The sequence below is a fragment of the Moschus berezovskii genome, chromosome 11, assembly GCF_049115385.1.
Source record: "Moschus berezovskii isolate FMDL1 chromosome 11, NW_MosBer_1.0, whole genome shotgun sequence".
NCBI lineage: Eukaryota > Metazoa > Chordata > Mammalia > Artiodactyla > Moschidae > Moschus > Moschus berezovskii.
The window spans coordinates 103,781,692-103,796,305 of NC_142470.1; the positions used below are offsets into that span (position 1 = coordinate 103,781,692).

Genomic DNA, 14,614 nt, shown 5'->3' on the forward strand with positions numbered 1-14,614 from the left:
CATGCTGATGAAATATATTTGACAAACAAGTGAGCTCAGGTTTGGGAATGGATATATTTCCAGCACAGCCTTTGAGATTGGGGAAAGCTTCTGAAAGAGAAAATGTACACAACTGAGGATTAGGAGTCCTGTTTCCTGGTCCAGGCCCTGCTGTTCTGTGGCCTGAGGGCAAGTCATGTAAACCTCTGCACCTCAGTTGGGAGCCTTGGACAAATCTTCTATATCTGAGTAGGAAAAATCTCAGTCATGTAGAGGACCTTTCCAAACCGCACACACTTTCATTCACCCAAGCTCCTTACCTAGTGTGAAGTGTGGAACGTTTCTGGCAAAATACTCCACCACCAGGAAAAGAAAGTGGGGCGCACACGTGGAGGTCTGGGGTTGGAAGGTTTGGCGGAACCTTGGTAATGCTGGAAAGTCCTCGAGCGGGTTGTGGTAAGCGTTCCCGCTCCTGGGAACGGCAGGAAGTGGGTTCGTTCGCGCCTTCCTGACAGAGACCGGCTCACTGTGTGACGCCCGTGCTGAAGGACGCAGCGCCCCCAGGTGGGAGGAGTGTGTGTGCTGGAGGGAGGAGAGAGCTTTCCAGAATTACCATCGTGTGCGCGCACTGAAGAGCCGTGAACGCTGTGTGAGCCGCCAGCCCGGTGAGCGCCCTGGACGAGAAGGAAGTGCCGCGCGGCCCAACATCCAGGGCCAGGGGTGCTACCCTGAGGAACTCACGGCTGACCTGCCCTCTGAAGGACGACTTGGAACAAAGGAGGAAAGCCAGCAATGTGCCAATCAGCGTTCGTCGTGGAGAGAGAACCGTGAGAAGGAGGAGAACAGAGTGGGCTTGGCAAAGACATCGTGAAGAAAGCCTCTTTCTGGGGGGTCACGCCGAGCACTGGTCAGTGCCATCGAATCAACGGCCAGAGAAGTGTCTCGCTGAGACTGCACCCAGCACTTCTACCACAAACGCTGCTTTCACGTCCCCACAAAACCACCTCCTGTGCTCTGGGAGTATGTTACCAGCAGTAACCACACAGCATCTCTGAAACAAAATGGTCCCCAGAGTCGGCTGTGACCTGACGTCCCCATTCCTTGGAGCCTGTACCGTGTCTTCAGCACAGGGCCTTGTGGGTGACATGACACCCAGCCTGCCCTTGGAGGATGTGTCTCCTTTTGGTCTTCCAGGTTTCAGCCCATCACCCTGTAAATCTAGGCTCTGGGGGTGATACAGCTACCAGAGTTGTGCTTGGTATTTGGCAGGGCCCTTGCACGTATCCAGTGGGTAGACTACATGTACCTTTGCAGTAGAGGCCACCTTTCCTTTCACACTTTGATGGAGCCCCCGGTGCATGGAGATCACACCTACCAGTTGTGTGCTCTGCTCCTAAGGAGCCTGCCCTGCTTATAGTTGACAGGGCTGGAGGGTCCAGTGCTGCAACTCTGGGGCGTGTGCGATGCTCTGATGGGTGCTGTCCCATTAAGGGAAAGAGCTCATCTGTAAGTCCCCTGTGAGGCATGGCACCCTGTCCAAACTCTATTCAGTTTGGAGGCTTACATGCCACCTTTTCATTGTAACCATAAGACTGTTCTATCACGCCTAATGTTTTTTACCCTTTGCTTGCAGGAGAGTCGATCTGGAGAAACCAACAGCTGTGTTGAAGAAATCATTCGGGTAAGGATTTTCTTTTAAAAATGTTACCAGTTGGTTGATGGAGGTTTTAAACGGAGGTGTGCGGCTAGAGTGTCAGAGTGAGCCCATTGTGCATGTGTTATTTGATCTTTACCCTGTCAGAGGGTAATCACCCAAGTTGCCTAAATAAGACTTTACAAAACCATGCTTCCTTTAGAAACCTAGCGGCTACACCTCCATCTGGTCCCTTTGCACAGGCTGAGGTGACGTTGTATGAAGGGGATCAGCTGGAAGACACAGCAGCAGAGTTGAGATGAAAAAAATGGCCGTGTTCATGTTTGGGTGCCCCCATTCATCTCCCTACTATTTAAAAGCATCTTTTAATGGTCCATGCTTCCCTGTCAGGCGGGGGTTGCCTGGTTATTTTTCTCCCAAATTTAATCAGAAGCACTCTGACGAGGAGGTAATGCTCAGTGCTGAAGATTCATTTCTATATTGTTACGCACATTATTATTTCGCCTGGTCCTCTCTGTAAGCCTGTCCTTTTTATCATCATCATCTTACACGCACACCTTCTGTGAACTAGTTTCACACACAGATTCACTTAGGCTGGGCTGTTCTGCCATGTTAGTGTTCTCCTGAGTATTCAGACTTATAATCAGGATGTCCTCTTCAACCTATATTTTTTCTTCACTCATATTTTTTCATTGGAATAACCTAATAATTTATGGCTCTCAGAAAGCTGATATTACACTGGGTAAAACACTAGGATAAATCAGACCAGATGGTGTGGCAATTCCCTGTAAAGAAAAAAATAACTTTATTTTAATATATTTTTAATGTTTGGACACCTTACTTACTTTTTTTGAATTGCTTATGAGCTACAATAATACAATTATTTGGTTTAAAATTTTACATTGACTGTCGAATCATTTTCAGAGGTAGAATATTTTTATTCTTCCTGGAAAGCGTTATTTCACAAATCTCTTCACTGTAGAACTGATGAAAATAATTAATTGAAATTTGATTTGTTGAATTTGTAATGATTTTTGTTTTTGTGGCAGATGTTTATAGAGAAAACAGTTGTCAGAAAAGTGTGGCAGCTTCATTCCTGGCATTTAAGTATATGCTGAATAAAATACATATTGTATTTTATATCTAAATTCTCTTTCCTGGGGCATTGTTTCAGGCTAAATTCAAACAGTGTAAAATGCTAATGTACTTGTCCTATTTTTTTCTTTCAACATACTTTCATGTTTTGGGTCCTAGTGTTCAGTGTTTAAGCCATCTTCCTTCAACTGGTTTTGGTGTCTATCTGGAAACTGGGAAGACCACAACATACCGGTCCTCTTTTGGTTTCACTGTGTTAAAAATCCTGCCCCTCGGATCCTTTCCTGTCTTTTCTGAGGATATGGAAGAGCGTTGTCATTTGGCCTTTCTGTTCCACACTCCAGGCAAGGCTCGGCATCCATAAAAAGCTTGAGTAGCTCTCATATCAGAAGGATATGTGTTAGATAATGCGAAAATCACTGAAAACTGGATGCTGCAGTCAAGTGTTTAAACCATCATTTGTTTTTTTCTTAAGAGAGCTGGTTTGGAGTTCACAGCCTCGCCTCACTCCTGCCTCCCTACAATACTGACCCCTAACCCATCACACCACGGTGCCTCCCCTGCCCACCTCAGATCAGGTGTGGAACAAGAGGGAAAGCCTGGACCCATGAGATAACTGATTTATGCACATCAAGAGTAGGGGACGCTGCCTTCACTGGAAGACAGCTGAGCTCTAAGTTATGCGCTTCCTGAAGGCCGCGAGGAACAACCAGCGAGGAGATAGTGTAGACTGGGAGGGGCTGGTGGTGCTGGCGCTGTCAGGGGAGCATTTTCCTGTCCCTTACCTGGCAGTCTAAGGTGTTAGTAGTGGCTGTTGGTACTTAGGGAGCTCCTAGAGGAGCATGTGGGTATTCCTAGTTTTGCCTGGAGTGTTTTCCTGGCTGTCACCTGCCTCTCACAGCAGGGATCCCCAGGATCTTCTTGGCCTCTTCTAAGCATCTCCTCTCCTGCAGACACAACGCACAGGGTTCCTTCTCAGGTACAGCCTGCTGGGTTGGTTGTGTGTCCGTCATGTATCAGCGTCCATCCCACGTGGTGGCCCCAGTGTCTAGACTTTAGAATTCGTGATCTTGTGGGATGAATGAACAAATGAGTGAGTGCGTGAAAGAATATGCTAAAGGAGAATGGTGAGCATCAGTGTGATGGCTCACAAGCGGATTCCCTTCGCTGTAAACCATGGACAAGAGGCATTGGCTGGGACTTCCCTGGTAGTCCAGCAGTTAAGACTCCGAGCGTTCAAAGCAGGGGGTATGGGTCCCATCCCTTGAGGGAACTGAGATTCCACGTGCTGTATGCCTCCCCCGTAAAAAAAGAGGTGGATTGGCCCTTTCAACGCTGGGTTACTGTGGACCGTCTTTGTGAAGCCCAGTTTTCCTTGCGAGGTTCTCTCCCCTTGGGATTAACTCAGGAAAACCTGATGTCATCAAGATCACCAGAGGTAATTATTATTTGCAGGCATCTCATTCTGAAAAGCAGTGGCTTCTCTTGTTGTGGAGGAAAAGGAGGGTCATGAAAAATGCCTTAAAATAATCAAAATTGAGATAGTCATTGAACAAGTGTTAGCATGCCCTTTCCATGTGGGAGGCACCGGGCATCAGTGGTAAGTTTTAGACAGATGTGACCCTGACCCTTTTGGAACCAACAATGTGCTGGAAGAGATAGATACTATATTATTTTTTAAATCTCATAAATAAATCTGTCCTGCTATTTGTGATAAATACTCAGGGTTTCCTGAACATTTTCTCTAGCATTTATTACCTAATTTGTGATCAAGAATAGTGTCCCTGAGGAAGCAACCTGTGAACTGAGAATTGGAGGATGAATAGGAAAGCAACCTAAAGAAAATGGTGGGGCTTCCCATCAGAAGGGGCAAAGAGCTTGGCTTGTCAGAAACCTGGGAAGGAAAGAGGAGGCCCGTGCAGCCAGAGGGCGGATGGGAGAAGCCCAGCAGGAGAGGTCAGTCATTCGGTACCTTCTCAGCCACAGTCAGGAACCTCTAAGCACCGGGAGCCAGTGAAGGATTGGAGCTGGGAGGGAGTGATCAGACTGGCTGTCATGGGGAGGAGGGGGAGGCTGTTGAGGTCCCTGGTGAGGGATGCTGGGTAGAGACTGTGAAGGTGGAGGGAGAGGCTGATGCCGCTACTGAAAGAGTGGTTCAGTTCAGTTCAGTTCAGTCATGTCCGACTCTCTGCGACCCCATGAACAGCAGCACGCCGGGCCTCCCTGTCCATCACCAACTCCCGGAGTCCACCCAAACCCATGTCCATCGAGTCAGTGATGCCATCCTACCATCTCATCCTCTGTTGTCCCCTTCTCCTCCTGCCCTCAATCTTTTCCAGCATCAGAGTCTTTTCAAATGAGTCAGCTCTTCGCATCAGGTGGCCAAAGTATTGAAGTTTCAGCTTCAACATCAGTCCTTCCAATGAACACCCAGGACTGATCTCCTTTAGGATGGACTGGTTGGATCTCCTTGCAGTCCAAGGGACTCTCAAGAGTCTTCTCCAACACCACAGTTCAAAAGCATCAATTCTTCAGTGCTTCTTTATAGTCCAACTCTATAATAATTAAAAAAAAAAAGAAGAGTGGTTACTGAAAGCCAATAAACAGGCCAGGCTGGTGGAGGGAAAGTTTGCTTTATTTTAGATGTTGGCAACTGGCGGAGGAGGGCTGCCATCTGTACAAAGGCAAGAGCTTTTATAGACTGAAGGGGGTGGTACATGCAGAAACACAGCAGAGTCAGCTCCAACAGTCATCTTTCAGTTGGTCATCGGTGGTCTGACCAGTGTCATCTTGGTTGTTTTGGGTACAGTTAATCTTCAGTTCTACGAATGGTTTTCTCCCATTTCTTTGAGGTCAGATCTCAGAATTGTGTCATCTAATGTAATGTCATGGGTACAGTCTGGTCATCATGTAGTTAGCTTTCTCTACCTGGGGTTTCAGTATCTATAAGACAGCTCACAGGTTATGGCTCAGAATATTATCTCTAGCCCTTGAGAAGGAGCTAAAGGTCCTTGACTGTGCTTAATGACTACATTATTATTCTTTGGTCTCCTTTGTTTTGTCTCTGCATTTCTCATTTCTCTGATTAAGCTTATTCTCTGACTAAAGTTTCCCACGGGCAAAAGGCAAGCAGAGGACATGGGGGAGTGGGCATGGGCAAGGACCATAGGGTCCTGTCCCGCTTAAGTGTTGGGCGAGAGGAGGGAGTACCTCACATGATCGTTTTCAGATATCCTGAGTTTGAGGTGCTTTGTGATATTCAAGTAGACGTGGAGAATGTGCATAAGCTCAGAACGGAGGTCTGAAAGGCAGGCCAGCGTTTTGGATGAATTAGCACATTGGTTGTAAAACTACAGAAATGGGTCCATTTGCCTGGAGAGGGACTACAGGCTAAGAAGCAATGAGAGCCTAGAGTCCACCATTTCAAGGCCAGGGGAGGGAAGAGCAACAGGCAAATACATGTGAGAGGGAGTCAACAGAGAACCTGAGGGGAAATCGTGACTGAAAAGTCACAGAGTCAAAGCCAAGAGAATTTCCATTCAACTGGGCTCAGAATTTCCCAGAGGAGAAGAGAGGGAGAGTGGAAGACCACCCAAAGGATTGGAAAGAAAGGTCATGGTGACCTTATGGGATACTGTTTCTTTTTTCATTTATTTTTATTTATTTACTTTTTCATCACACCATGCTGCCTGCTGTATCTTAGTTCCCCGACCAGGAACTGAACCTGTGCCCCCTGCATTGGAAGCTTGGAGTCAACCACTGGACTGCTGGGGACGTGCCTGGAGTACTGTTTCTGTGGAGGAGAGGGGGCAACATCCAGACTGGAGAAAACTGGGGTGGGGTCCCTGAGTTTAGAAGCCACTCATGAGGAGAGGCCATGGTTTCCATTCATGCTCTTCATTTGCACTAAATTCTGTGTGAGTGTGTGTTCACTTGCTCAGCCATGTCCTACTCTTTTGTGAGCCCATGGACTGTAACCCACCAGGGTCCCCTGTCCCTGGGATTCTCCAGGCAAGAACACTGGAGTGGGTTGCCATGCTCTCCTCCAGGGGATCTTCTCAACCCAGGGATCGAACCTGCGTCTCTTGCGTCTCCTGCCTTGCCAGGTGGATGCTTTACCACTCGTGCCACCTGCTGCTGCTGCTGCTAAGTCACTTCAGTCGTGTCCAACTCTGCGTGACCCCATAGACGGAAGCCCACCAGGCTCCCCCGTCCCTGGGATTCTCCAGGCAAGAACACTGGAGTGGGTTGCCATTTCCTTCTCCAATGTGTGAAAGTGAAAAGTGAAAGTGAAGTTGCTCAGCCACGTCAGACTCGTAGCGACCCCATGGACTGCAACCCACCAGGCTCCCCCGTCCATGCCACCTAGGAAGCCCAAATTCTATGCAGACCACCAACAAGCACAGGATGACATTTATTGGAGAAGGAAATAGCAACCCACTCCAGTACTCTTGCCTGGAAAATACCATGGATGGAGGAGCCTGGTAGGCTACAGTCCATGGGGTCGCAGAGAGTCGGACACGACTGCGCAACTTTACTTTCTTTCACTATGTCTGAGACACTCTTCTAAGGTTCTTGCCTATGTTTTCTCATTGGGCCATCACAGCTGCCTTCTGTGTAGTTGGAAACTATTCTCATCCCCATTTTACAGTGGAAGAAACTGAGGCAAGGGGAGGTTAAACACAGTGAGCCAGGGGCACACAGCTGCCATGCAGTAGAGCTGGGATTTTTGACCAGCTCTGTCTGGGACCAGCACCACCCCCCACCTGCGGTGCTGTCTTATTAAAGCAAGAAGCACCCCCCCAGCTCATTCATGAAACCACTCAGGCATTTTGCCATGAAAGGGAGGTTTCCCGCTCCCACATGTTTGTGATCTGCAAGTGCCTGATCATGCGTGTGTGCGCTTGAACTCATGAAGGTTTTATGGCCAACATTAGCAATCTCACCTTTAAACTTCTTTTTCCTCTCCCCTCTCTTATTTTTGCTGAGGTGACTGTTTTCAAGTCATTTGAATATTACATTATGTTCTCAAGTACAGTTATTTTTTATCCTCGCTCAGAGAATTTCATTCCTGGGACCTAGTAAATCTATGTATTATGGCAAAATTCATTTAACCAAGGGACAAATTATAACGCAGTTCTATAGAGATGAGCTCCAAGGGCTGGGAGCCCTCCTGGCTTGACATATGTTTGTAAGAGACAGTTTTCTAAGTTACACTGTATTTCATCCTTAAGGGCTCCAGTGCTGTAATACTTAGGTGCTTTTCCTAGCATTATCCATTCACGTAGAATGGCATTAACATTTGTTCAGCAAATGAAATCCATTTACAGTGTAATGGGGTCACGTGGGGCTGAAACTGGAATGCACAGATTTGACGCCAGACAGCTCTAGATGGCTATTGAGAGGCACCCTCATAACGTAGGGAGCTTTTGTAATAAGAGGCCAGTGTTTGAGATCTGGTTTGGATATAAAGGATGGATTTACAGACAGTTTCAGGGCACCATCTGAGCAGATTATCCTCTTGGCTTTCATCTTTAGTCACTAATTTAATTCCAATTTCCTGTGAAATATTCATGGTGGATATGTACGTAGAGTTGCCTTTCTGCTGTATGAAGGGGGTAACTGGGACTTGTTTAAATTCAGGAGACCCAGACCAATTTCCTGACACTGTGAGTGGCCAGGTGTCTAGCAAATAGAGGGAACTCAATTTCCTTGGTTTTCTAGAAACTAAGGAGACTCCTAGAGATTTCCAGTTGTGTTTCTGGGAGGTCTGTGAAAGAGGAGAGTTGAGGTTACCCTCACATACCGCGTACGTCGTCTTGCCCCCTCACCATGACCAGGCCCTGAATGGTGTGCCAAGAGAAGCCTGATGCTCAAATGTCTGCATGCTCTTTAATCCAAATGAAAATACTTGTGTGTGTATGTGCTCAGTCGTGTCCAACTCTTTGAGACACCGTGGACTATAGCCTGCCAGGCTCCTCCATCCATGGGATTTCCCAGGTAAGAATACTGGAGTGGGTTGCCATTTCCTTTTCCAGGGTATGTTCCTAACCCAAGGATAAAACCTATCTCTTGCATCTCCTGCATTGGTGGGCAGATTCTTTACCACTGTGCCACAAAAATACATTAGCCCCTCTTGGAGAAAATAGAAAACAAAGAGACTCTTGTTTTAAGTGATCTGTTTGGGTCATTTGCAGAACTTGACCGAGGTCAGATCCGCCCTGTTTCTGACCAGACAGGCATTTTCTGCCTCATGTTGTTTTCTTTGTAAATTACTTCATTTGAAATTAAAAGACGCTTACTCCTTGGAAGGAAAGTTATGACCAACCTAGATAGTATATTAAAAAGCAGAGACATTACTTTGCCAACAAAGGTCCGTCTAGTCAAGGCTGTGGTTTTTCCAGTGGTCATGTATGGATGTGAGCGTTGGACTGTGAAGAGAGCTGATCGCCAAAGAATTGATGCTTTTGAAGTGTGGTGCTGGAGAAGACTCTTGAGAGTCCCTTGGACCGCAAGGAGATCCAACCAGTCCATTCTAAAGGAGATTGATCCTGGGTGTTCATTGGAAGGACTGATGCTAAAGCTGAAACTGCAATACTTTGGCCACCTCATGCAAAGAATTGACTCACTGGAAAAGACTCTGATGCTGGGAAGGATCAAGAGCGGGAGGAGAAGGGGACGACAGAGAATGAGATGGCTGGATGGCATCACCAACTCGATGGACATGGGTTTGAGTGAACTCCGGGAGTTGGTGATGGACAGGGAGGCCTGGCGTGCTGTGATTCATGGGGTCGCAAAGAGTTGGTCATGACTGAGCAACTGAACTGAACTGAATTGAACTGAACTGAAGGTGCAGTTTTGCTCGATGTTATTAGTCCTTTTGGCTGAAACTAGAAGCCCTTCTGAAATGGCTCCATGTCTGTGCCTGAGGCATCCTGCTGCCTATGAGGGGTATCCAGCAGCCTGCTGCTAGGTTCAGGGCCATTGGGCTACACTCCATAGGCTTTGTGCAGATGCCAAAGCTGTTTTGTTTCTAACAGAAGTGGGGTGAGAATTTTGTAATTCAGAATCCGTTCTGAGCCCAGAGGCTTCAGGGCAATGGCCAGAGGGCCCTCGGCAGTCTGTAAGCACCAGTCCGGAGTGAATGACTTTGTCTTTCTGTGTTTACCTGTCCGTGTGCATGGTTAGACATCACAGAGGCTTACAGAAGCAGGCGTGTAGAAGCACAAGGGATGTTAGCCGGCCCAGCGGTGTGTGGGAACACACTCTACCTTCACAGTCTTGGGTGCCTTCTGATACCATAGTCAATATCTTTGCTGTCATGTTTGTCAGTATCTTGCTGTGCAGGAGCCGTCTGGAGGAAAGGAGCAGGTCCACAAATAGTAACAACAGCTGGATGCTACAGGCTGTCAAGGAAGCTCAGGCGCTGGTGCCTCCTGCTGTGCCCAGGTTGGGCCAGGTCTGCATGTCAGTAGCCAGACTGCATGATGGTGAGGTTCCCAACAAGGTCAAAGACCTTCCTCATTTCGCATCAGGATGCTGGGAGAACTTCAGCACTATAGCAGAGGGCCAGGGTGTTAAATAGACTTGATTTTTAAAGTTTTCTGTTGCCCTAGCCTTGCAAGGTACATCCACAAAGCCAGAGAGATAATAAGATTGAATGTGACTCAAAAAGAAGTAGATTTACTCAGTGCTTTAGAACGCTTGCCAGACTCACAGGAGGAGCTCAGCCCGCGCCTACAGGACAAGTGGGTTACAGAGAGAGAATGTGGGTGAGAAAACAAACAGAGATGCATTCCTCTGAAAGGCGGTGTGCATGGTTCAGCCCCAGCAACACAAGAATGTAGAAGGTGTGACAGAGCCAGCTGTGGGGTCCACTGGATTACACAGTGTTGTGTGTCCACTTCTGTTTTCACATCTCAGAGAATTTTGCTTTTTTATATTTCAGTGAGTCTTCATTCTCATAAAGATAAGCACTTGAACTTGGAGCCTGTGCAAATCCTTATTTATCTCTTTCCATGAATGAGATTTACCATTTCACTGTTGTGAGCCCTTGGTGGGCATTCAGTGCCACTGACCACCACTCCCACCTCAGCGTGCCATCTCTCACACCACGTCCCCCTGGGTTGGCTCCCATCCTGGCGGCCGTTCCCTCCCTGTCTCCTCCATGGATGTCTCTCCCTGTAACTGTCCCTTAGGTGTAGGCCTCCTGTGCCGGCTCTCCTTCTCACAGGCTGGCTTCCTCGGTTCATCTGTGCTGAGATGGGTATCAGGTGTATTTATCAAGCTCTGTTTCCTGATTTTCATGCTCACCTGTCCCATGCCCCCAGATCGCCCCACCAAATGTGTCATGAGACTTCTGCCCTGAGGTCACCTCTCACTGCAACTGGCTTTTCCTCTGCTAGCTGTCTCCTGAATCTCCTCCTAATGGGTCCATTTCTTCCTGTCCCCGTCACCATCCTTCAGTCACCTTAATTACTCCAGAGACCCCCTTTCTGGCCTCCAGTCTCCTGCCTTCCCCTAGCTCTCCCCAGTGCAGGCAGAATAACACGTTAGTGGCTTCCCCAGGCTCAGGACCTAGTCGGGTTCCCGGATATGGTCTACAGAGCCACACGTACTCCGGCTCCTGTAGTATTCAGCCTCGTCTCTCCCCGCTGTCCGCCTCCCACTCTGTACATGATTTCTGTACAAGCAATACCACAGCCCTCTCCTTCCCCTCCAGGCTTCACTGTTACTCTGTCTACCCCTGACCCCAAACATCCAAGTGTTTCTTTCTTTTTCTCTAAGCCTCACTTAAGATGCCACTCTCTCCAGGAAGCCTTCCTGATTGCGAGAGTCTGAATACATGCTCCTGTCCTATATTCCACAGGGACCCGTTACTTTTATCACAGCACCTATTGTATGGACTCATAATGGTCTTTCTTAAGCCCCATTAGGCAGTGACCATTATCTCCAGGGGCTAGCAAGCAACTCTCATGTAATGGATATTTAATTAATGCTAAATAAATGGATAAGGAATAATGAATGAATGAATGACTTTGACCTTTTGCTCAAAGTCTGGTTTTGCTCTCTACCCTGTTGTCCTTCCCAAAAAAGACTGAAGTGCTTTTTTGAAGGATAAACTTGAAGCACAACCTGAAACATAAGCTCCCCAAGGACAGTCAAGATTGTTGGGTTACCTGGGAGCATTAGGACACATTCTGCAATTGGGACACATTCAAGAAAGATGAGAATTCGCTTAGTAACTCCTGAGGGTTGGAAATGGAAAGGACATACCACTGATGTCCACCAGAAAAGCTCAGACCTTTTGTGTAATATATGCTAACTGTAGTCTGATTATCTTTCATGAGACTGAGTTTTCTGTTTTGATATCTGATGAATCTACAAGTTGAAGAAATCAAGGTAATAAATTTGCAGGGATAATTCAGTTAATTATGATGTTGATCATGGAATCGGGAGAGGGACGTCAAAGCTATTTCCATGACTAATATGCTCTGTCTAAAGCCATTCTTGGAACAATTAAAGCACGTCTGCCCAAAGTTATCAACTCAAGAAGTACATTTTAAGACTGTACTTACTATCAGGAAAATCACGCACAGTGTTCTTTATTTTTTTCACATGGAGAATTGTGATATTACACTGATGTGCTGCACATTACTATTACATACTCACAGGAAAATTTTGAATAATTTCTAAGATCAAAAATGATCATTTGAGGATTGACGAGATACAAGCCTGGAAAATTAGAACATCTATCTAGATATTAATCATATTGTTTGTTTTTTAAGCAAATTTTTGAGAATAATTCACATATGCATTGAACTTTTAAAATCCAGTGGCTTTTAGTACATTCATATAATTGTGTGTCCTTCACCACAGTTAACTTTAGGACATTTCATTACCCCCAAAAAAATAACCCCCACCTCTCAGCCGTCGCCTTTCTTCCTTCCCCATCCACTCCAGCCCTAGGCAACCATTAACTCGCCTTTTGTCTCTATAAATTTGCTTATTCTGGACATTTCATAGAAATGGAATCACACAGTATGTGGTCTTTTGTGGCTGGCTTCTTTCACTTACCATAGTGTTTTTCAAGTCCATCAGTCTCTTAAATAAGACATAATTACCTGTAGTTCTTACACTCATAATTATTTAGACATTGCTGTGTGTGCTCAGTCATGTCCTAGTCTTTGTGACCCCATGGACTGTAACCCACCAGGTTCCTCTGTCCACAAGATTTTTCAGGCAAGAATACTGTAACAGGTTGCCATTTCCTCCTCCAGGGGATCTTCCCAACTCAGAGGCTGAACCTGAGTCCTCTGCTTGGCATGCAGATTCTTTACCACTGCGCCACTTGGGAAGCCCATGCACACATTATAACATTAAAAAAAAAAAAAAAAACAGAAACCTGTTTGGTTCTTTTTTGCCATTTCACGTGTATGTTGTCTTGTAAATTCTGGCATATTTGATTTATAGTTGTGCAGTTCTTGTTTTTTTAATAGTTGTTGGAGGCAGTGAGATGTAAGAATTTTAAAAACATAAGGATTGAGACTCAGGACATTTTTCATGACTTTTAGAACATGCGCCCATATTTACCTACATATTGTTTTGTTCTGATTTTGAAAGCTGTCCACACACACAGCCGCAATGTCAGAATAGGAAATCCAGTCTCAGCATTCTTTAGGCTCCAAATTAACTAGGTTTTGCACATGAGGCGTTTTCGCATTTGTATGTGGCTCCATTCCTGGACCCACGTGTAGCCTAGAAATTCTGGAGATTCACTGTGCTCAGCCTGCTTCCTAACACTTTTAATTCTGTTGATAAATTAGGAAAAGGACACCCCTTTCTGTCTTTCCAGGTACAGTAGTCCTTTTTTATCCACAGTTTCAGTTACCCATGGTCAAATGAGGTCTGAAACGATTGAATAGAAAATTCCAGGAATAAACAGTTAGTAGATTTTAAATCACATGGTATCCTGAACAGCATGATGAAATCTTGCACCATCTCACTCCATCCCGCCTGGGATGTGAACCATCTCTTTGTCCAGTGCAGCCCTCCCGTCAGTCTTCTTGGTGTCTTGGTACTTGTATTCAAGTGGCTCTAAGTTTCCTTAATAATGGCCCAAAAGTGCAAGAGTAGATACTGGCAGTTCGGATATTCTCTGACTGTGCCTAATTTATAAATAAACTTTATCCCGTGTGTGTTAGTTATTCAGTCATGTCCAACTCTTTGCAACCCCATGGACTCTAGCCCACCAAGGTCCTCTGTCCATGAAATTCTCCAGGCAAGAATACTGCAATGGGTAGCCATTCCCTTCTCCAGGGGATCTTTCCAACCCAGGGATCAAACCTGGGTCTCCTGCCTTGCAGGCAGATTCTTTACCATCTGAGCCACCAGGGAAGCCCAGATTTTACCATACTTATGTATTAACATACATAGGAAAAAACATAATGTATGCGGGGTTTACTGCTATCTGTGGTTTAAGGCACCAACTAGGGTATTAGAATGTTTCCCCCATAGACAAGAGGGGATTACTGTATTGGGTTGGAAAATAATTGTCATATCCTGACAGTGTTGTTGCTGTTTTTAGTCACTCAGTTGTGTCTGACTCTTGCAACTCCATGGACTGTAGCCCTACAAGCACCTCTGTCCATGGGATTTCCCAGGCAAGAATACTAGAGTGGGTTGCCATTTCCTGCTACCAGGGATCTTTCGGATCCAGGGATCGAATCCTCGTCTCCTGCATTGGCAGAAGAATTCTTTACCACTGAGCCACCAGGGAATTCTGACACTAGATGATCTATTTTATTTTTTAGAGTTTCCTCTTCTTTTGCCTCCCACTAAAAAGGTGTATTTGTTTATCCACATGGATGTCTTTCTCCCCTGAAT

The 14,614-nt window shown here is 46.2% G+C and overlaps 1 protein-coding gene across 8 annotated transcripts in view; it reads left to right on the forward strand.

The window, feature by feature from the left end:
- The window catches only part of AFF3 (ALF transcription elongation factor 3), a 643,034-nt gene that overhangs the window by 318,161 nt on the left and 310,259 nt on the right, over positions 1 to 14,614 (forward strand). For all 8 annotated transcript variants that reach the window (XM_088841644.1, XM_088841640.1, XM_088841642.1 and 5 more), the window contains one exon: positions 1,613 to 1,660. In XM_088841644.1, the coding sequence (XP_088697770.1) occupies positions 1,613 to 1,660 (48 nt within the window). The remainder of the gene's footprint in view (positions 1 to 1,612; positions 1,661 to 14,614) is intronic.